The sequence below is a fragment of the Acanthopagrus latus genome, chromosome 16 (assembly GCF_904848185.1).
Source record: "Acanthopagrus latus isolate v.2019 chromosome 16, fAcaLat1.1, whole genome shotgun sequence".
NCBI classification, from domain to species: domain Eukaryota; kingdom Metazoa; phylum Chordata; class Actinopteri; order Spariformes; family Sparidae; genus Acanthopagrus; species Acanthopagrus latus.
The window spans coordinates 16,260,137-16,282,602 of NC_051054.1; the positions used below are offsets into that span (position 1 = coordinate 16,260,137).

Sequence of the window (22,466 nt, forward strand, 5' to 3'; positions counted from 1 at the left end):
AAATGAGTGTGCATCATCAACATCTCAGATTATTGTCGGGTCATTGATACTTGATGCCTCCAACTTTATCCCTTCCCGTGTGAAGCCCTCAACTGGCTTTTTCGCTCCCCAACCAATCTCCACTCAAGTGTTTCTAATCTCTGCAAAGTCTGCTGAGAGACACTGCTGGGAGATGCACTCTTTAACTGTGACTCGAAACAAGATTATCTGGCTGATACACTGTGAGGTGCATTCATTTGTTTAGAGATGGAGTTCGAGCCTTTGATTTACAACAAGGTTACGCCGCCATATTGCAGCGTAACCTATGGGACGGAGCTCAGCGGGGATTATTGAGGGCTGCTGGCGGTGAGAGTTATCCCGCAGCAGGTCATAATTAAACACAGGACTCTGTCAATGTCCATAAAACTATCTATGGTGTACGAGATAAAGTTGTCACATACTGGAGGCCCCTTATTGATTCACGAAAAGTGTAGATCAGTATGGATACATCCAAGGATTTCATCACTGCATTGCATACATTAAGGATTTGTGTGATCTCAGAACATCTCTAGGTAATGTTTCATGTCAAGGTCCTTGTAATACGAGTTAGTTAATAGGGATACTTACAACTTATTACAGTAATAAGATTGCTAGCATAATAAACAAGTTTCTTATTAGCTGATAAGATATTTATTACCAGTTTTAGGAAACCTTTAATTAAAGTATTTATTAATCTAAATAAGGAATTGTTCTCCCTTCACATGCTATAGCAGCATAAAGCATAGTTAACTTTTAATAAATGCATTGTAACAGCTGCTATAAATGTGTATCAATCCATGTATTCACCTTAGAAAACAACAATTCTCACAATTTGAGGGTCTGACGATCCATTCAAGTATCAGTGGTCCTTGTCAGGCAGTCCTGGGTATCAAACGCATGAACGATGACCTGTTACTTCAATTACTTAATCAGGTAATTCATTTTCAAAATTGTTGTCAGTTGATTTACTGTCAATCATTTTATCAGCTAATCATTCAGCCCTATAAACACTTTATATGTTATTTCAATAATATTTAATAGTGTTTTTTTATTTTCATCAAAAAACTAAAAAAAAAAAACTGGGCCAGTGTGTGACCCTGACCCGGTGAACCCACTGGTTGTTTCTTTTATTTATGTGGAGCAGGCGCTGGAACAAGAATTTCCTTCCAGGATTAATAAAGTGCTATCTTATCTTATCTTTGGTAACACCAGAGCTATCTAACACGTGAGCATGTGGCGTGAACAGCACGGCATAATCACCAATGCAATTGTTCACCATCACTTCTAAACACTGTAACTGTGATTACTTCCAGGTAATCGCAAAGTCAATCCACTTGGCTCATGGAGGGAGTGGTATTCAATTCAAACCGAGAAAACAACAAAAGACAAACAAATTGCCAAACTAAACCCTCATCGGAAAGACCACTGTTCAAAAACGTCACGTTCCAATCCAGTTGAGCGTTCAGTTGTTGAGCATTACCATGAATCCAGTCTTTATATTTTCACTTCACTGGCCAACAATAAGCTATACAATAAAATGAACCTCTCTTTGAAATTGCAATTACTTTCTGAGGAAATTAATCATATAAAGGAACAACGTGATAAGAACTGCTAACAGGTTATTACAGAGTGCCGTGTTCATCATGGCTAAAAACTTACCTCATACCATCAGGAGAGAACAAAGTGCATTCTGGAGCCAGATTTCACATTAAGGCAATTTAAAATATTCCAGACTGCCTAATTTAGGGGTCGGACTTCTGTGTAACTTAATTTGACAAGATTAATTATACAATTAAATCCAAACTTCTCTCAATTATGTGGAGAAATGCTGCCTGCCTGCTCAGGCTGACCCTTCACCTCTGCCGAGGCGAGGTACCTGATAAGCATAATTTCAGCAGGAGCAGGAGAAATTGCTGCCTATTTTGTTGCCGCGCTCGACTCAGCACATTATAGTTCTTAATTGCCGGCAGACTTTGCAACTGTGCCCTTGACACGGGAAAGGCGAAATGTTATGCCATTCACTCGCACATTACTGAACGTGTGTGATTGACAGGACAATCCACTGAAACAAAAGACTTAATTGTGTGTCAATTGATTTCGTAATTACAATTGGCAGGCATGCCACTTCAGTTTTATTGATTTATCCTCTGTGACGAGCGAGTACCTAATGACATAATGTGGCGTTAGCGTCGTATGGCGTTTGGAGGCCGACCTACTGTATTTCAGTAGGCCTACCATCTCTGTAATGTTCATGTCTCCTCTCAGTCCTTGAGAGCCCTTTCATAGAATATTGTACCCTTTACAGCTGCATTAAAAGGCCGCTTACATCCCAAAAAGCAGGACCCCTACTAAACCCCGATCGCGCTCTTTTCATATTTATGTCGAGGCTATGAGCTGAACCAGCAGGACTGAGTTACAAAGAGCAGGTGGGCTCATCCTCCCTGACAAGCAGCCATTATCAACACAGTTCTTGGAGTGAGAGAGGGAAAAAAAAAAACACCGGGGATGGGTGTAAAACCTATTTCAAAGACCTTCAAAATCCCAGTTTCTCCCCCTCGCTCTCTCTCTCAATCCCTCGCTGTCATCATTTTATTCGCCCTCTCTCTGCTCCCTTCAGAGGAGAGGAGGGGGGAAAAGGTAGGGGGAATGGTCTACTTGACCTTAATCTGCCCAGTAGTGAGTTTCAGAGAGATGACATGCAACCTCGGAGGTAAAGGGCAATTGTTTCTTTTTTCCTCTTCTGAGAGCCAATTTACAGCCCCCGGGGACTTTTTTCTAAAGCTGCAAACTATTTCAGGTTCTGCCACAATGTTTTTGATTCACTCAGCTGGAAGGGGCTAAAAGAGCATGCACCTTCACTCCCCTTATTCTCCATCTCTTCCCCAAGGCCCATTAAAATCCATTAACACCTTTTGGAGCATTTGCATTTCCTCTACTACTGTATGTTCAACCTGTATTGGAAAATGTTTGCTGCTTGCCGCAGTGGCTATTTAGAACAGGTTAGGAATAACATCTCATCGAAGCCCAACAATTTGAACTGGACATTAAGGAAATAAATCCCACTGGTGATATTCTGTTTGCACACCCTGAGGTAATGAATGAGAAGTCCCAACAGCTGCAGCTGGCTTAAAGACTTGGATGTAGCCTGTACACTCTGCAAAAACAAGAAACCCACACCAGTATGGGTTGGCCATACTGATGTCATCAGCTAGGAGTTAAAGGTGCCATATGTAAAAATTAGCAACTTGTCTAATTAATACTAAAGAACATAGCACCGGGACTTCGGACGGACCGTGGGCTAGGAGGCTATCATGCTACCATCAGGAAATATCTCCTCTAAGTAATACGTCAACATCGTTATCCCAAAATTGTTATTTCATTACGTTCTAGCTATAATTCCAGTTGTTTTTCTATGTTTTCAACTTAAATTCATTGCACCTTTAAAAAGATGCCACAAAGACACTCGACTCAGAAATCCCTTTCCAGCCACGTTACCTGCATGTCCATTAGCCAAGTGTAATCTCAAAAGATACGCTCGCAGGGTTCTCCACCTTTGTTTCATCACAATCATTTTCTACTTCAAATTCAAGTGGCATGACTGATTAGTCAGTTTTATAGTTTCACCTTCAAACAGAAAAAAAAGACCCATCAAAAACATGACCCGTGATTACTGGATTGTTAGCTGCTCCAATCAGAACCACCTCATTAGCTCAAACAAGGCTGACTTGAAGACATTTTGGTTAAATGACAGCCATTCCTCAAAGTAAGAGTGATCTACTGCAGTGTTGTTAAAAAAAAGTACCCAAGGCAAATTTGAGTATATAACATAATGTGTTAAAATATTCCTTTGGTAGAAGTAAAAGTCACCCATACGAACATGAGTACATGAGCAAAAGTCTTTAAGAATCTGATATGACATGAACTTAAAGTGACTATGTGTTTATGAAATAGCCTTGTGATTCCTCTGATGATTATAAATGACCTGTAACAGCAAACGAGACCTTCAGCGAAGAGAACAAGGCTTCATTATTGCCTGGGGTTGGGTCAGATCACATACATCACACATAAAATCACGCTGCTAGAATCAACAAAAACTGAATGTTCCTCATAGTGACTAAGTATGAGGAGTAATTTTCTCGCTGTACAAGCAAAAGTAAATTAAAACATAGATGTACGTGTAGGTATAAAGTGTATACCTACTGTTGAGTTGTCAACACAGATACATGCGGTAGAGTAAAAAGTACAGCATTTGCCTCTAAAGCTATTGGAGTGGAAGTTTAAATTAGCATAAAACTGAAATACTCAAGTAAAGTACAAGTAAATCAGAGTTGAGTAAATGCTCGTCACTGATCTGCTGCATCAAACTGTGTCAGCTAGTCCACATCAGTGTTATGCACAGAGGAGACTGCCTGCATTTCTCCAGCAATAAACAAAGCATTTGTTTGGACTGGAATATTCAAATCAGCGTGTCAACAGACAAAACTGCAGCTCAGATTTTCTAATAAAGTCACAAAGCTCTGACCAATTTGCCAAGCGCTCATATAGAATAGTCGAGAACTGATGCATATTTAACAATGTATAAAGGCAGAGAAATTAACCACGAGACAAGTCTCGCCGAGCCGATGTGAGCCATGAATTAATAATTCGGAGTGAAGTTATTAAGTTATTTGTTAACAGTAAATATTCTGTATGTGTCCCTGAGAGCATGACTTTTTAATAATTTGGGATTTTTAAACTTTAATGTTTTGCTCCATTCTGGAAATGATGGTGCTTAGCTGTAATTGATTCTTCCGGCGTGGAGTAATTATGATGGCTGTGTCGACGCGGAGCCTGATCCGCTTGGCCCTGGGTGACGGGGGAGAGAGAGAACAGAGAGATTTAAAGACGAGGCGGGAGGCGTTGTGGGAGACGCAGGCCTGGCTATGTCTCTTGACAGATCACCTGACTGAACTGGAGTCAGAACGCGAAACACTGGTGGGAATCACCTATAACCCAGAGCCATCCATCTTCCAATCCTCGTTTTTTCTGGGGGGGCCTGCTCTCTCGAACACCTCGCTGTCCACCTGTCTTGTTTATTTAGATGGTTTGGGACCGATAAACACCCTCCGCATTTCTCTCCATCCCTGTTGTTCCTATCGCGCTCTTTGCCACTCTTGCCATCCTTGCCCTCTCAAAGTGTCTCGTCGCTGGCAGGTCACTATGCCAACGGCGGCAGACAGAGTCAATCTCAGCAGGGTAGTATTTAATCTATCAGGGCTCAGTGTTAATTACTCACACATCCACAGGGCTCTGAAGTGAGGCCGGGCTGATTCAACCTGGCACTGGTCTTTCCGGGAAATGATCCCGCAACAATGTGCGCGGTCTTTGTCCATTATCCTAAACATCCTAAACAGCAGCCCCCTCGATGCATGCTAATACAGCCTGCGCAACACAGGTAAAGGTGCGCGGTCATCTGCGGCTGATGAGGTTCCCCAAAGGTCAGCGACGCACAGCACTTTCACGGGGACCGCCGGAAGAGAAATGCCAATTGTCTTGCGGGTTAAGTCCCTACAGCGCAGAAAAACACACAGTCGCACACACACACACACACACACATAGGGTCCTGTCTAGAGCGGCATAGCAGGCCCCGGTCACAGCTGCTCTCCCCCGCCTCGGGAGGAATTGCTTCCATTTGGCCTGTCACTTTGGCCAGGGCCACTGTGGCTTTTCTCATTTGTCAGAGAGCGGGGGCGATCCTCTGGCTCTCATGGCTAATCTGCAGCCGCAGGCAAGAGGAGACACACACACACACACACATACACTATTTCCTCTCATCTGACTGATATAAGCTTTGGCTCACAAGGGTCTTTTTACTCTTTCCGTTCAGTGGGGGGGGAACAAGAACAAGTAAGAGGCAGACAGAGAGAGATGTCAGCGGTATCAAGGTCATGCATACTACCTCTCATGGAGATATACACGTTATTTACACACACAGGTTGGACGATGATGAGATTATATATTATATTCTCGCAGCTTCCACAAAATGTTTTTCTTTTTTTTGTGTGACCGACTCGAAGAGCTACAAACAACACACAAAGGTAATTGGACATGGTTTTAGTAATTATCCTCTGATGGAGGCAAAAAACATTGCTTTAACTGTACTGCCGAGCAGTCTGAGCTCCTTCATTCTCTTACATGCATGAGCGCTCAGTTAGCACTTGATTAGGGCGAGAAATGATTCAGTGAGTCTCAGGGAGGGATATCAAGGTCCAAATGAACATGAAATTGCCTGTATTCATAAATAGACATACAGCACTCCTTGAGATCAACTTTGTCCCGTTGGATTTTTATTACAGTATATTGTGGAATAATTATACAACAACAGCCAAGCAATACTGGCTAGTAACATTTTTTACAGCACTGAGGGAGCGGAGCAGTCCAATTAAAGAGCTGTCATACAAGGCTTTGAGGGAAACATGGCCAACGTGCTGTGCCAAAACCAATCCTATCATTAGAGGCTGCCATCGCTTTGAGGTACAAATGCTTTCAAGTCTTTCTTTCAGCAAGCTTCCGCCGCAGTCAACAGGTGATGGCTTTACTTGATTACCAGTCTGCCTTAAATCCACTAGTATCAATATGCAGCTACCTGTGAGATCCATACCGGAATGAAAATGTATTCCCACGATCAAAGGCGGTCCAAAATTGGTTTGTCTCTCAGGATAAAAAAAACACGCAAGCCTTGATGCTTTTTAATATCGAGAGACAAACAGACCTCCACAGGCAGTGAATGGGACACAACGTGGGCTACATTACAGATACAGTTCTGGAAATCACCTATTACAATACGTTTCTGACCAGACAGTCTAATTTGGTCAGAGCATGTCTGATTTTTTTTTTTTTTTTCATCTGATAACATTTCAAAACCAGAGCTAGGTTCTTAGTATTTGTGAGAGAATACCACCCGTGTTCACAAATAACGCTTGAAGCATCTGAGATAACAAGAAAAACACTAAATTTACTAATGACTTAATTCTCCGCTGTAAGACCATACACATACTGAATATATTCCATTTATCATTTCAAGAGAAAGGGAGATAATTTCAATTCGTCGAACATTATTCCAATTCAATTAATTTGAAAGGGCGTCACGCACACACGCAAAAGTATACATATCTAAAATACATATGAAGCTGCCTAATAGAATAACGGGCAATTATGTGTGGATTATTCAACAGATTAACTATGAGCATACAGACGTATATGTGCTGTTTAAATATTAAATAGAAAACTGAAACTGTGTCATTGAAGAAAGAAGATAATTATTTGGTTATTATCTAACCGGCTTACTGCAGGTGACTACTAAACAGGTAGGAATCAACACTGTACCTGCTCTGGACTTAAACAGGTATTAAAACACAGACACATCATGTTTTAACTGAAGATAAGCATGTTGCAAACATCCGTTGTGTTGGTTTGTGTTGACTGGGCAGCTATGGTTCAGGAGTAGAACGAGCGTCAGGTTATCGGAAGGTCGCTGGTTCGATTTGTCTGGTCTGCATGATGAAGTGTCCTTGGCCAAGATACTGAATCCCAAACTGCTCCTGATGTGCTAGTCGGCATCCTGCATTGCAGCCACCACCAACAGTGTTTGAATGTATGTTTGTAGGAATTACTGTAATCCCAATCTCCCCCCATAAAGCTTTAACCCCTGAACCCACAAAGACTTGGCTGATGCCACCTAGTGAGACAGGTGTTTGAATGAGGAGGGCTAAAAGGGCTGAAATGGTTCAATAGGAATGGTGTAGCACTTTGCGACAGTTCAGTTTACCTTGTGAGTTTAGGGCCTTTTACTTTACATTTAAAAACAAAAACCAGTAGCACATATATAAACAGGTGCTTTTGTTTTTGTGTTTTCAGACTTCCCCAACGCAACCCTGAGTTTTATGTTCCAAGACAACAAACTGTGGGTAATTCCCTCTGGCAAAGTCTGCGGACTTAAGGAAAGTGGCCAGAGCACTCACGCACTTTCACGGTTGGACAACCCTAAACCCCTCGCAGACTCACCGGGAGCACCCCTCAGAGTCTGAGTCCGAGCGTGGACATCGGGATTGGGCCTCGGTGAACCTGCGGATCCTTCAGGCATCTCTTTGGAGACCTTGATCAAGTTCTGTTCAGCAGGCTTCTGGCCAGCTGAAAGGGACAAGACACAAAGGTATGGAAGGAGCTCTGTACTCTATACCATGATAAAACTGCATTCTCTACTCGAACGCTGCTTAAAAAAGAATCCATACATAGGTGATCATGTAAGTTTCTAACTATCCAGTTGAGTTTGCCACTTACATTGATTAAAGTCTCATCTTTAATTCACAAATCATTGCAAAACATATTAGAGAAAACATCGTTTGAGTGATGGTCATAACTTTTTAAGCATTTCTGACAACCTTAATGTATTCCCAGGTTTAATTATTTCTTAATATTGACATTTCTAATTAAGCAGCGTAATTGGAAAGCCTGTGTGCAGTGGCAATCATTTAAGCGGCCACTGAAAAATTAATATAAAAAATTATTAATGAATACTACCGCTTTTAATTGCTGTGTACCCGTATTCATAATTGCTGCAGCATCCTCCTTGAAATGACATGATGACAAATACAAGTGTCATGTCAGCGCTTTCCTTCTTCATCTCGCGCCTCAATCAAAGCTAATCCATTTCACCTCAGCTATGAACACTGAAACAAATTAAAGTCCCATTTCATTCTCCACCTTCATTAATGCATCTTGTTTCCAAGGTTACAATCATTTAGTAACCGTGGAACAAACAAACTCAAAAGGAGGGGTGCGCTTTGATTTTTTTTTTTTTTTTTGAGAGAGGAAGACGTGGATGGGGCTTACTTCGAAAAACAAATCAGCCCAGAGTTTTTAATCCTCCAGCTCCAAAGTGTTCCGCACATGTTTATCACAAAACAAAGCCTTTTTCATCTGAACAAACATTTTAATATTAGACTTTAGAGGCTTATGCCCACAGAATAATGCTCATAATTCAAACTTTGCTTCGCCGGTGTTATACTAGGAAGTACATCCTGTATTTAATTGTCTCTCTATCCAAACGCCAACAGGGGACGGCATGAGCAGTAACTGCACGATGTCATTATGTTCATAGTGTTTCCTCCTGTGGTGTGATGTGACAACGCCAGACACAATGACCCAATTTGCCTGAGTGGCTATAGAGGGGTGCCAATGGTAGGTTGCATCATAAATACTGTACAAAGACCCTCTCAGAGGCAATAATACAATTTTCCTGTGTGCAGCCATCTTAAATGTCATATTTTGAGAGTGTTTACACACCACATTTTCTCCTTCGCTCACATTAAAAAAAAAAAAAAAAAAAACAGAGCCTGAAGAAATGCAGGGCTGGAGGTGGTGGGGGCAATGATGAGTTCTCAGACTAGCCTCTTTCGCATGCAAATCATATCTGAATTTCTCATTAGCATAAATGCATGAGCAACTTTAAATGCTTTTAATTTTCAATCTCGCCAAGCAGAGGAGTAATTTGTCACTGTCAGGAAGGGAGACTAAAAGGGGGGGACCAGAGGGAGCCAAGGACTCCACGCTAAACTGGAATCACAGAAAATTTCTGATTTACTAATTGACTGATGTGCAGTTCAGTCGAGTTGCCTTGAAGGTGTAAATAATTCTGTGTATATTCAAATGGCAAAAATGAGAGAGTGCGGGGCGGATGCGGAAAAGCACATTACATGATGCTTTTCCCCAGGCCATCCTTTTTTTTTCTGGTGATTCTAATTTCCAGCCTTTATACATTTTCACTCTGCCTCTTTAAAGGGGTGCAAGTTTGCTGTTTTAGCACATAATCACAGATAATCAAGTGGAAATTAAAACAAAATGTCACATTTTTTTTCCATCTCTTTGCCATTACATGAAGAAAAGAGGCCGCTCAAAGCCATTCGGCGGCAGAGCACAAAAACATTCCCAACAGCTTATCGCATAAGCGGTTTTAAGTCATTTCAAATTTTATCTTCATTCTTTCAACATGTAAGATCAATTGACACTGCACTCTGAAGTCTAAACCACTAATGCCTCATTCTTTGAACAAAGCAGTTCACATTCAGACAGACCTTGTTAGCTAAATTTAGCTGTAGGTGAAAACAGGGGGAGGGGGGGAGATTTAACAAGCTCCCCATTTAAATGACTAAAACCAATTATGCAAACATAATTAGTATTCTGTAAGAAAACTAAAGGCGACTGCAGCATGGGGCTAGTTGCTTACCTCCAAATAGGGCCCCGTCAGACAAGATCTTGGTTTACATATTAGTCTATACAATCGCGCTAATAACATGCATTCCTTGCCTTGCTGGCCATAATGGAAAAAAAAAAAAAAATCACCGCTCAATTCTCACATGTCCAACAATGCGAAGGGTCCGCAAAAAACGGGTGACCTTTAATGTTTTAAGTTGGACACCGGATCAGCTCTGCACCTCCTGCAGGCATTTGAAAGCAGGAGACAATGTGAAAAGAGACGTGAAACACTTAAACGTCAAGTCATAATGAGCAATTAAAGAGTCCCTGGCCTGAATTTGGAGTTCCAAGGTGAAACTTTTCTGCAGCAGGTAGGGTTGTTATTATGTTATTCAAGGGATGGACAAGGAATTCAAAGTACGGTCCCTCCCCATTCAACATGTATGAGAACATCCCCGTTACCTTTCACTCTGTGTGTTGCAGGTTCGTGCAGTGAGTTTGTTCAGCTCTTTACCTAACCAGCTGTGAAAAGGTGAAGACTGGAAAAAAACAAAAAGAGGAGAACTATATTAAAGACAGCTTTAAACCGGCTAACCTAACACCACCATACTGAAAGCAATAAATAACCAAATATCTGAAACAACAGACTCTCTATTTTTCATGACCGATTAAACTGAATTATCTAACTGGTCTGAAAAGACAACACAGGGTGGCGGACCCTGCCACCTTTCTAGCTTTAAACTGTGTTCTGGTGATTTTCCTCCTCTGGTCAGTTGTGGAAAAAATATATATATTTCTGAGTTTGCATTATCACCTCATGAATGTTGTAAACAATAACATCTCTCCAAATCTATGTAGTGCCCCTTTAACCTTTTGTCAGGTTTTTGACCAGACGGCCCTGCAGTTAGCTGGTCTTAGCTAACTTAACCTAGTACTTGATATGTGTGCCAAATTAATGGCCAGCTAAGGCGTCAGGTATACTGCTAGACTGCACTGACAGTGAGTGTCCATAGCTTACCAACATTAAACAAGCTAATGCTAATTACACTAGCCGCTGAGCTTTCCAATGAGGCAGGTCAGCTGTGAAATTGGCTTGTTTCAGCATTCACCAAACTGTTTACCTGGCATTAAGGTATAGGTTTCTGACTGGGAGAACTGGGGCTGTCAATCATCTTGTCATGGCAACAGGCTGAGAGGACCTGAAACTGGGATTTATGTAGAGTGCATTGTTGTGACAATTAATTATGGGCAATTAGTAGGTGTTATTTTCTTTCTTTTTTGATCAAGATCTGCTGGAACTGAAGTAATAACAATATCAAGTGTTCACTGCTAAATTGAAATCATTAATTATAATGCAATATTTCATTTTAATCTAATTTAGACTCCTCAGCTGATCATCATAAAAAGGGGCCTGTTCATAATAAAAAAGTCATCTTTAAAAAATCGTTCATCAAGAAAAATCATGCACATTAAAGCTTTTTTAATACTACAACAATAAAGTTCTAGTTCTTTCTCCCTTAGAAATATTCTAAATTGAATCAACAACACTAACTGTAGTTGTTTTTTGAAAAATAAAAGCTATGACCGTCTGGTAAACTAGCTCAGCAGAACAGTTTAACAAGGTCAATTTAAGTGTTGGATTTGCTGTAACCACACCATACATTATCTTTTGACCCATAAGAACCAAAACCCAGTCTTGCCACAACTGATCCTGCATGTGGGCCAGATATGACATATAGGCAGTATACATTCCAGTCTGATCAAGTGTATATATACAGTATTCCAGTAGGAGCCTGGATGAAGAAGGCTGCAGCTGTGACTTGTCCATTTTTATCTTTTTTTTTTTTTTTTTTTTACATCATGCTCATACTGCCCTCCAGTGTTGTAAAGGCAAACATGGAAATGTCGAAGGGGGGCGTAATGAAAGCAACAATTGATCAATGTGAACCAGTTCAGTCTAACAACTCTGAAAGAATAAGTGACTTTGTAAAGCAGATGTGCAATCTGTGGGGGAGTTTGGCGATGCTGCAGATTATTAACTCAATGAATAATTCAGTCAGAAATAGAATTAACTCTAGTGGCCAGATAGGTAGATAGACAGATATTACGTATACTCAGTATACAGTTTTTCATTGCTCTCGCTGCACTTACACAGAAAAACACATACAACCGACAAAAGCAATGAAAACATATATATTATGAATTTAAAAAAAAAAAAACCTTCTGTAAATTGTAAATAAGAATACAGTAGTGCAAAGAGTCAAAGCCTACATAATGAATGACTAATGTTAACATGTTATTTATTACATGAATTAGATGGACGTGACAGTGTAAGCATGTACAGAATGCTTAGATTTATATTTAACATTTGGCACAAGTTGATGGGTACAGTACAAAAAAACGGTGTCTATTCAAACCATAAAATAAATGATTGGTAATTAGCTGGCACAGTGATCTTTAGTGTTATTTGACTCACACCATCTCACTCTGGGCAGGCTAAACTGTTCCCAGTGAGGTTTGTGGATAACCTTAAGCAATAAAGTTAGATTCCAATGCCAAGCACCACACCACACTCCCCATTCCTCACTGAAATTGTGCATATTTAATGTTTAGGTCACTGACAGCACTCGGTTCTCCCTCGGTGGCATCAGCAGAGAATTACAGAACATGTAATGTGGAGGAAAAACTGTGATCTAAAAAAAAATCCAGCCGAGAAAAGGCTTTGTGAACAGACTGCCAAAAAAAAATAAATCTTAATTTTCATTTTTTTTTTAATCATCACTAAATGAGTGCAGGTGTGAAATTGTGTTTTGATGTATTGTGTTAAATGTGTTAAGAAGAAGGATCCTATTATGAGGTTTCGCACCATCTAGTTATGAAAAAAATACAGCACAATTGTTAACATAATTTCGCCCCGCAGCAGTAGAACAATCTCACCATACGTGTACTGCTGTATAGCCAGCGGCCCAAGTTGGCCTGTCATATGGTTTGGTTCGGCTCACCAGATGTTTCTAGTGATAAAAAAAAAAAATACAATAATACAATTGCCGTTAATGCTGCTTAATTTTTTGCGGGGTAAAAATGAATTTTATATATGTATATATAGGATCAAATACAACACAGATAAAAGAAACACAACAAAGCAAAATGAGAGAAAAGATGTGTGAGACAGTATGTGAGTGATAGTGGCTGGTGAATCAATGACACAATCTACTGTATGTTGAAGAGCTGCATTTCATGGAAAGGAAAACAGGTTAATTTGCCTTATATTGAACAAAAGCTGATGTGTAAACTTAGAGTGTGAATATGCAACTTGCATCTACAGCCTGACACGGTCTGGTATGACTGGCAGATAATGTCGCTCGCAAACTTCAGACAGATACTGGTGTATAACTGACAATATTGATTTAGCGTGGTGCTACTGTTACTATGTTCTGTCAGGTCACAGAAAAATTGACATATATTTTGCACTAAAGTAAAACAAGAATTAAACTCACCATAGAGAAATATTTGTTGTTTTTTTGCCTGAGGTCCCATTCCGCTTGGGGCTCGTCTCATTTTTCCGTGTTTCTGCCTCCTCCTCTCCTCACAGGCGTCTCATTTTTTGTAAGATACCTGTTGCCTCGACTCCTCTGTCCTTACGTCTCTTCCTGCCTCCTCTGCTTCTCGTATGGAAGCGACTGAGGAGCGACCGAGGAGGCGAGGAGAGGAATGACTGAGAGATGAGACGACTAGGGACTGCTCTCAGCCAGGTCACCTCATGATGATGGACAGGTGATGGCCTGTCATATAGTGGCCGCCTTTGACCACAAGTTAGGATGTCTGGGCTTCAACTTCAGCCCTCTTATTTAATCCTTTCATGAATGCAGCGGCAGAAAATTCCCAGTATGTCTCATTCTAACAACAAAACCATCCACAGTTTCGGAATAACGATACGTAACATTGATCAACACAGCAACAGATCTGCCTGTATCATTCATCATTGATACAGACATAATAAAGGCCAATCAATGCAGTTATTATAGTCCAGTGTGTAGAATTTAGTATAATATAGCTGTGAGGTTGCAGATTGCAACTAACTGAATGTATCTCGCTGCCCTGCAGTGGATGCTGAAAGCACAAACCTTGTCTAGAGCCAGTGTTTGTTCTGGGCTCCTGCAGAGACATGGTGAGGGAACATGGCACAGTGTTTCCCACAGAATCTCTGTTATTAATTGTGTTGGTGGCTTTCTACCTGGGGTGCCACAGAGCATGCGCACTCAAGACTTCCGCCGTCTGAGTAGGCTAACTTCCCGTTTAGCGCCTGGCTAACTTGGATATTGATGAGATGTAGTCGGGCAGCTCTTTTAAGACTCTCCAAATTTTATTGGACCGAATTGCCCAAATTCTGACAGTAAAACGAGCCGTTTCGCGAGGTTGTGAGGCTTTTACAGACGCGTCTTTCACAATGTTAGCTTGTGGGAAAAAGTCCCCTGACGAAAACTGGCATCAAGGCCTGTCAGCCGTCTTCTTCGCACAGGAAGTTATGGCCAAGCCAACTGCATTAAATAGTCCTCCCACTCTTCTTCGTTGGTTTTTCCGACGGACTAAAATACACATCGTCATCCACTGTATCGGGGTATATTACATCACGCTACTCACTGATAAACCTGTTCTGAGTGCGTGAGAACTGGACGCGTTGCTCCAAATAAATGATTTAACCTTTGACCAGTGTTCATATTGTGGCCGCAAAAATAAATGAATGCGCAGTGAACACTGATGGCGGACTCTGTGGAAGAGGACCTGCTGCCTCTGTCGATATAAAAAGGCTCAGTCTGAGGCACTAAAACATATTCTTAGTTTCAGGTGGCTATACACTAATGGAGGCACATTAATGAATATTGTATTGCATTTCTGACGGTATCATTTTTTTTTTTTCAATCCCCCCAATTCCCCCCTAACAGACTGGACCTTTAACACAGCTCCATGGAGCTAATTGTGCTGTGGCCATGTCTATTATAATGTCCCGTTATTTTATCTTCTGATGTTCATCAGTATTCTCCCGCTATCCAGGCAATGTTGTTACCTGACACTGTGAAGACGTACCTTCATTTTCACATTAATATGAGGCGACTCTGAACCATTTAAAGTCCTCTGCAGCTGATAGCAGGGAAACAGCGCCCTCAAGTGGTGTTGTTTGTATTGCATCAATGTGTTTTCTCAACATTTGAAGCGGTTAAAACCCTGTAAATTAAAGGATGGTAGAATTATTTGCACATTACAGATTAAGTATACAAACAAATAAATTTTGATCTGATTGAAGGCATCCTCATGCAGTTAGACATTCTGTCATAATTACAAGATGTGTGTAATGAGTCATGAGAATGTTTCTCATAAATATGATTTATATCATAATCATCTCACCATTCTCAGGAAGACATAATTGCAACATAATATGCTGTATTTGTAATTATTAGGCACAATAACTTGTAATTAGACATATGACTCAAGCAATCTGGTCCAAATCCCAAGTCAAGACAAGTTAGATTGAGACCGGTAAGGTATTAGTACCTGTTTAATAATGATATTATTGACCCAATCTATCTTACCTGTATGAACAAGACAAAACTTAAAAATAAATTGAAATTGTGTTATTATTGTATTATTAATACACAATGAAATTAATGCCATCAAACAAAAAACAAAAACATAATGAAAAATGTGTTTCTGAATTTCTTCTCATTCAAAAAACTATCCTCCCTCCGGTCACTTTTAATCACTGAAGTACTGACAGCTAGACTGAAACAAACCAAAAAACTGAAAAAAAAATGAACCCAGACAAGTCTGTCAAGTCGTCACGTTTCAAGTCACATAAAGTCACAGGTTTAACGTCTCAGTCCAGGTCAAGTCTCAGGTCATCAAAGTGTGAGTATACATCTCTGCCTACAATTCTAAAAATAAAAACAAAATCATGAGATAATAAGTTATGATCATTTTGAAAAAAACACTATGATGAAAACAAAAAATGAAGGTGGTGGACATGGGGGCTTCCAACAGCATTTTGTAACCTTGCATACGAAGTACGATACCTGACTCTTGATTGGTTGATGCAGGTGATTTCCTTGTGATAATAATCATCTTGGCGATGGACACTCTTTAAAATGTCTTGCGAGGCATGAGAGCATGTCAGGGTGCAGTTACAGCCCAAATCCACCAGATGGCAGCTCTATTCCATGTAGATTAGCCAAGAGACTGCAGCACTTTCCCCACCATGCTTAAGACATTAAAACAAACATCATTTTCAGACAGAAAATATTTTATTTGAAGCACTTAGTTCTGACTGATATACATTATCCAACAGCCAATTTGTTAGCCTACTCCATATACCTTGAACAGGAAGCCATTGCCTAGCATTGCATCACTTTACTGTCCATCACAGCAGCAGATCCAAAACCACCAAATCCATACAAAACTTCACAAAAATACAGATGCCAGCCAGCGAAATATCAAAACCACATCCATTTTTGTTTCTTGTCACATTGACCGCTTGGAGACACTCGTACAAATGTTATCAAAAGCAAATTGTTTCAAGAATATATCAGCATTAATTAACTTCCATACAAAACTCCCACTGTTATTGCAGCAGCAAACAAGTACTGTGAAATGTCTAAAGGAAGGACTTTTAGAGCAAAACCGGTGCCAAAACCTGATGCAAGAGGAACATGGGGTTGTTAGTGTCGTGACAGCAGGACATCTTGTTTGGCCTCATTGCGCTGCAGCACTGTAGAATCTGATTTAACCTTTGACCTAAAGGACGGCTCATGTAGTTATTGAAGAAACCTGATAGCGGTTGAACCTGTTGCTTTGTCCTTGAAAACATACAAGAAAACAAAGATACAAAAGATGCATCTTGGTGTATTGTGAATGGCTTGCTTTCCCTTAACTTCCCTGTGCCTGTTAGCAGCAAACATGATGGCCTTCCTCAAATCAAAACAACTATTGCTTTTAAATTGACTGTGGTGCAGTCAGAGGAACGCATATTATAAAGATCTTACAGTGAAGGTGCATTATGCAAGAACTGGCAACCTGTCTAATTCATGCTCAAAACAAAAAGGGGGAAGCAAATAACCATAGCAACAGCTAACTGCTGCTAACTGTTGCTAGTTAGCTCAGCCAGCCGTGCAGCTAGTGGTCCAGACTGGGAGCTCAGAAGACCTGGGGAGTTTTGGGGATAACACCACTAACACAGGAGCTTTTGGACCAGGGGGGTGCCAAGGCTAGCCTGATAGCATGCCAACATCAGTAGATATCGCTGCAACACCATACACAGCTGTCATAAAGTCAAAACTTAAATTCCTCCACATTATGGGGATAATTCAATTGATTTTTGTATGTTTTTTTTTAAATTCTTACATATTGCACCTTTAATCCATAAGACACATGGAAGTCTTTGTTAGTTCTGTAGATTTAGCCTGACTGAAATGTTCTTTTCTCTTCGGCAGAGGTGCTTAACATAGGAACTGACATCAGTGAGTACACACTGTAAGAATAATAGCACATTCTGCAAGTTATTACTGTACCATTAAAGGTGCAATATATAAGACAAAGACGCAAAACAAATAGGGGCCAGCATGTCAACAGGCTAACTGCTGCTAATTGTAGTTGCCATTAGCTTGTTAGCTCAGTTATCTGTGCAGCTAGCGGTCCAGACTGGGGAGGTGTTGCTCCCATTACGCAGGAGAATTGGACTGGAAAGGACTGTGGCTAGCTGGTTAGCATGCTAATGTCAGTAGATATCTCTGCCTCACAATACACAAACGCCATGACGTCAGAAATGTCAGAACTGTTAGCTCCTCACATTATGTTGATGACTTTAGTTTGTGAATGTTTTTTACTGAAGACCTTGCATAGTGCACCTTTAAAACCTAAATAAGTTTAGTTTTCGATTTTGTTTGAACAATCTGAAACCTCTGTCTGACATGACAGACACTGAGCTGAAATATGAAGGTAATTGCTTAGACTGAAAATGTCCCCTGAACAGAAGTGGGTACAATATGCTGTTAAGTGCTGTGCAAGGGGAATATTTCTGTGGTATAAGACTGTTTCATGGTCTGTAACTTCACCGTGATTCAGAAATTTCATTCAAAGACAAGGCTGATTAGAGTTCAAGTCGAGCTGCGACCATTAGTCGATTGATAATTGATAAGTAGATTGACAGAAAACAATCATAACGTATCTTTTTAAGAATTTTTCCAGCAAAAAACCCAACGATTGCTTTTTCCTGTTTTTCAAATAGGATATTTTCAGGCTTTCCTTTAAAACATATTTTAAAAATTATGTTGCTTTGTGTGTTTGGGGCTGTTTTTTTTCACAATTATCTGACATTTTCTTGACTGAATGTATCAACTAATCACAAACGAAATATAGTTGGATTCCAATCATAGTGACTGTTAAATAGCACAGCATTACAGCAGACACACCTGTTTACAGTCTCATTTGCATAGAACCTGTGTTGCATCGTCCATAGAGCGCACGACAACTTCTTCCTTTCTTTCGTTTCCACACAACTTTTCAACAGAACACTTGTTTTTGTTACCAAAGTCACCAGTCTACTATATAAGTTCTATTGTTCTATAATATAATATCTATTCAAACTACAAAAGTGCACCAAACCAAACTGAACACAGGAAATACACAAAAAAATAACCTACAGTCACTGTCATCATGTCATGATCTACTTTGGGTACCAACACTGTTGCATTCATTCATTCCACACTAAAAAAAAAAAAAAAAACATTTTCCTTTTAAGGCTTCACCCTGCAGACACATTGATTTGCCATGCAAATACACACATTCCATCGCAAGCAGGCAATGAGACACTGAGATAGAAAGCTGACACTGAAGAGTGTATATAAGGTCTTCTGCTATTTCCAGTTTTGCTATGACACATTTATTGCGTTACTCTGGATCATACACACACACACTATGTAACTTTTTCAGGCTTGTCAGGCAAAGTGAGAACAAAAGGGAAAAGGATGCCTTTCGCCTCCAGAGGTGCCCTCAGCGGCTCCTCGACAAAGTAGGCGCTCTCCTCCTCCACTACGAACTGAAGAGTCTGGCTTTTGTTCACACAGTAGATGCAGTTCCCGATGACGGCACACCTGAAGGGTAAATGGCTTCCGAGCCTCTGTGATGCGCAGTCGTGCCACATTTTCACGATGGTGTTGTACTTGAAGACGGTGATCCCCTGCTCGCGGTTGACGTCAAAGCGGTAGATGAAGCTTTTCAAAGCCACCATGTCGGTGGACTTCTTCCTGCTGTTGTTGTAGGGGCACTCCTGCCACTCATCCCTCTTGGGGTCGTACTTCAGGAGGCGGTAGAAGAGAGAGCCTCCCGAAACGTAAAGTTCTCCGCTGCAGGTTGTTGCTTCGTGGGCCACTGCAAAGGCTCCCTTGGGCAAAGGGGCTATCGTGGTCCAGCGGTCCATGCGGGGGTCGTATTTTTCCACTGTGAACAAACATTCTCCTCCAATGGCATACAGGTGGCCATCCATAGAGACAAGCTTCAGCTGGGCACGAGCTTGAATGAGAGGTCGCACCTCAGCCCAGCTGTTGGTTATGGGGTTGTAACAGAAGACCTTGTCTGAGACCTTGCCCTTGTCTCCGTAGCCCTTTATCCCCCCGGCCACAAACAGGTAGTTATACATGGTGCAGATCCCGCACCCTTTAGTGTTCAAGTCTTCAGGAATTGAAGTCAAAGGTCTCCAGTCATTTGCTGTTTCATTAAAGCAGTATATCATATGATTATCCTCCAGAGATCCAACCGACAGCGGGCTCTGCGGCCGGCTGCCGCAGCGGCTCGGCGGCCGACTCCCGACGCGGTCGAACACATCGTTTGTCTCTGCCACCATCAGAGTCTTCTTCCCGTCCATTCTCTTCTTCAGGATCAGATCCCTCTCAGATCCGGTCAGGCGACCGTACACAGAGGGGTCTTTGAGGACCTGGAGGAAGTTGTCGCTCATGAATCCGTAGGCGGTCTCCTTCAGTTCACTCAGCCGCTGCTTTTTGGCGATGGTGAGAATCTCGTAGCAGTTCTCTGCAGAGATCTGTGCAGACATGGAGTCCATGGCCGCCTGGACGGCACAGGGGATCTGGAGGATTTTCGCCCCCGTGATCACATCGACGACATTGTCCTTGCAAACATTCATTCGGGAGGTGTAAACATAGTCTACCAGTGTAGACAGCGTCTTGTAACTCATGCCCTTCACTTTGAGGATGTCTCGTGACAGACGTGCTTTGAAATAGTCACTCTTCTCTGCCAGGACAGACTTGTGAGCTTTGAGCGTCTGCCCGCCAACTTCGATGACTAAATCCGGCTCTTTTCTGGACTGTGCATTTTCAGCTTCCTGGCTGCTGTCCCTGCGCTCGAGGTTCGATTTCAGGACTGACCAATCAGTTTCCTGTTTGGCTTGGCCCGAGGAATCTGCACTGTAAGACATTTTAGCCCTGGCGCCATTGTGGATCCCACTGCTTGCAAAATTCTGTTGCGCGCCGGAAATGTGATTGGACACGGCGGTGTCGGCGTGGGGAGGAGGATCGGGAGCTCCTTTGTCATTGGAGAGGTGAAACTTGTCAGTTCTTGGTATGCACGAGCCGTTACCTTTCTGGTGGTCGATGTGGTTGTTCTCCATCAGTCTTCCGTCCAGCAGGTACTCCTTCTCAAACACCGGAGAGGGGCTGAACTCCTGCTTGTCCTGCAGGAATCCTTGGACGAAACCCGGACATAAGCTCCCGTCTTCGTCAGAAGGCGTGACGAGGTCGGGGTTCACGGCGTGGAGGATGACATCAGCCTCCACGGTGATGGTCCCTCCTCCCTGCCTGTGGCCCTCGTCCATCTTGACGCTCTCACTGGGGATGGGAGAGGGCGTCTTCGGCGACCATGCTGGGTGGATGGACACACTGATGGTGCTGCTCTCCTTTCACCTACAAGGAGAAGAGAAGGGGAAATGAGCCTCGGAGCTGCAAAGACTTCTATGTTCTCTAAGGGGCGCCCTTTCTCTAATAACAAACGGCTAGAAAACTGTGAAATCTAGAGGAAAGAATTACTCTGAGGTGCCGCTGCCAACTACTCTGTGTAATACACTCCTGAAGGCTACGGACGTGTCGTCAACTGCAGCGGCACTGACTTCTGGTGCGCAGCATCCACAGCTTAGCCCAACATGCGGGCTTCTTGAGGCTGTAAACTGCCTGACCTACTACAATAATCACCCTGCCTGTCCATTATTTGTGTTAATCTGGACACATTCAGAGCGCATGCGCAAATGGTGTTGCACTGATGGAGGAATTAATCTCTAATAGACTGGAAAAGGGCGTATGTATTGTAATCTACAGTGTGACAGGCGCCTAACGCCGGGCGAGCGCTGAGAGAACAGCGTCGGTCAGCCAGTCAGATCGAGGAGGAATAGAAGGATTTTTAAAAAAAAATGTTTTAACGCACGTCTGATTTCAGTCAAATTAGAAAGCCGCGCATGTTGATCTGTGTCCAGTGGCGGTGTGAAGTGACCTACCTGTGATTAAACGGCACCAGCAGTTCCCCTGCCCGTCCCTCCACAGAGCCCAGTTACGTAAGACAGTCGCAATCCCGCCGAGGCAGCCCGGACGGATTCACTTCACCGACAATTCCAGCCGCGTCTTCGCCGCCACCCGTTCACCTTGTTCCCCCATCGAACCCGCGCAACTGTTGTTTTCCTCCGCTCCTGCACCGACACAGTCACCGCGCAGGCACGATCACGCAGTCATCTCAGGTCGCGCCTCCTTCAAGATCAGCCTCTCGCAAAGTAATTTCCTCCGGTGGAGGTGGTGGTGGTGGGGAGAGCTCCTGCTGCTCCTGCTGCTCCTGCTGCTGCGCACGATCCGCGTCTTTAAAATGTTCTGGTCCAGGAGAGCGGGACTGTCCCGCGTGGACAGCAGGGCAGAGAGAGAGAGAGAGAGAGAGAGAGAGAGAGGAGGAGACGCTCGGACCTGCCCGTGACTGTGTTTTTTTTTTGTGTGTTGTCGTTTTTACAGTTGACTACAGTGAGGCGGTCATCATTGATCGAAACCACGCCTCCTCCAGGCGGTGTTAACCCTACACTCCACAGCAGGAGCACGAGGCTCCATCTGTTGTGCGCGCGTTGGACGCATCCCGGAGATGCCACATTCCTCCACGCATCATCCCCGGCCTGGGTACCAGGATGG

General features: G+C 42.3%; 1 protein-coding gene across 1 annotated transcript; it reads right to left on the reverse strand.

Moving 5' to 3' along the window:
* Positions 1–16,536: 16,536 nt before the first annotated feature.
* LOC119004520 (kelch repeat and BTB domain-containing protein 11) lies at positions 16,537–22,408 on the reverse strand. Its single transcript, XM_037071497.1, has 2 exons — positions 21,797–22,408; positions 16,537–21,212 (listed from the first exon to the last, which is right to left on the reverse strand). Exon 2 carries the CDS (start codon positions 21,122–21,124, stop codon positions 19,214–19,216), a length of 1,911 nt encoding a protein of 636 aa, XP_036927392.1. The 5' UTR covers positions 21,125–21,212; positions 21,797–22,408; the 3' UTR covers positions 16,537–19,213.
* Between the last annotated feature and the right edge of the window lie 58 nt (positions 22,409–22,466).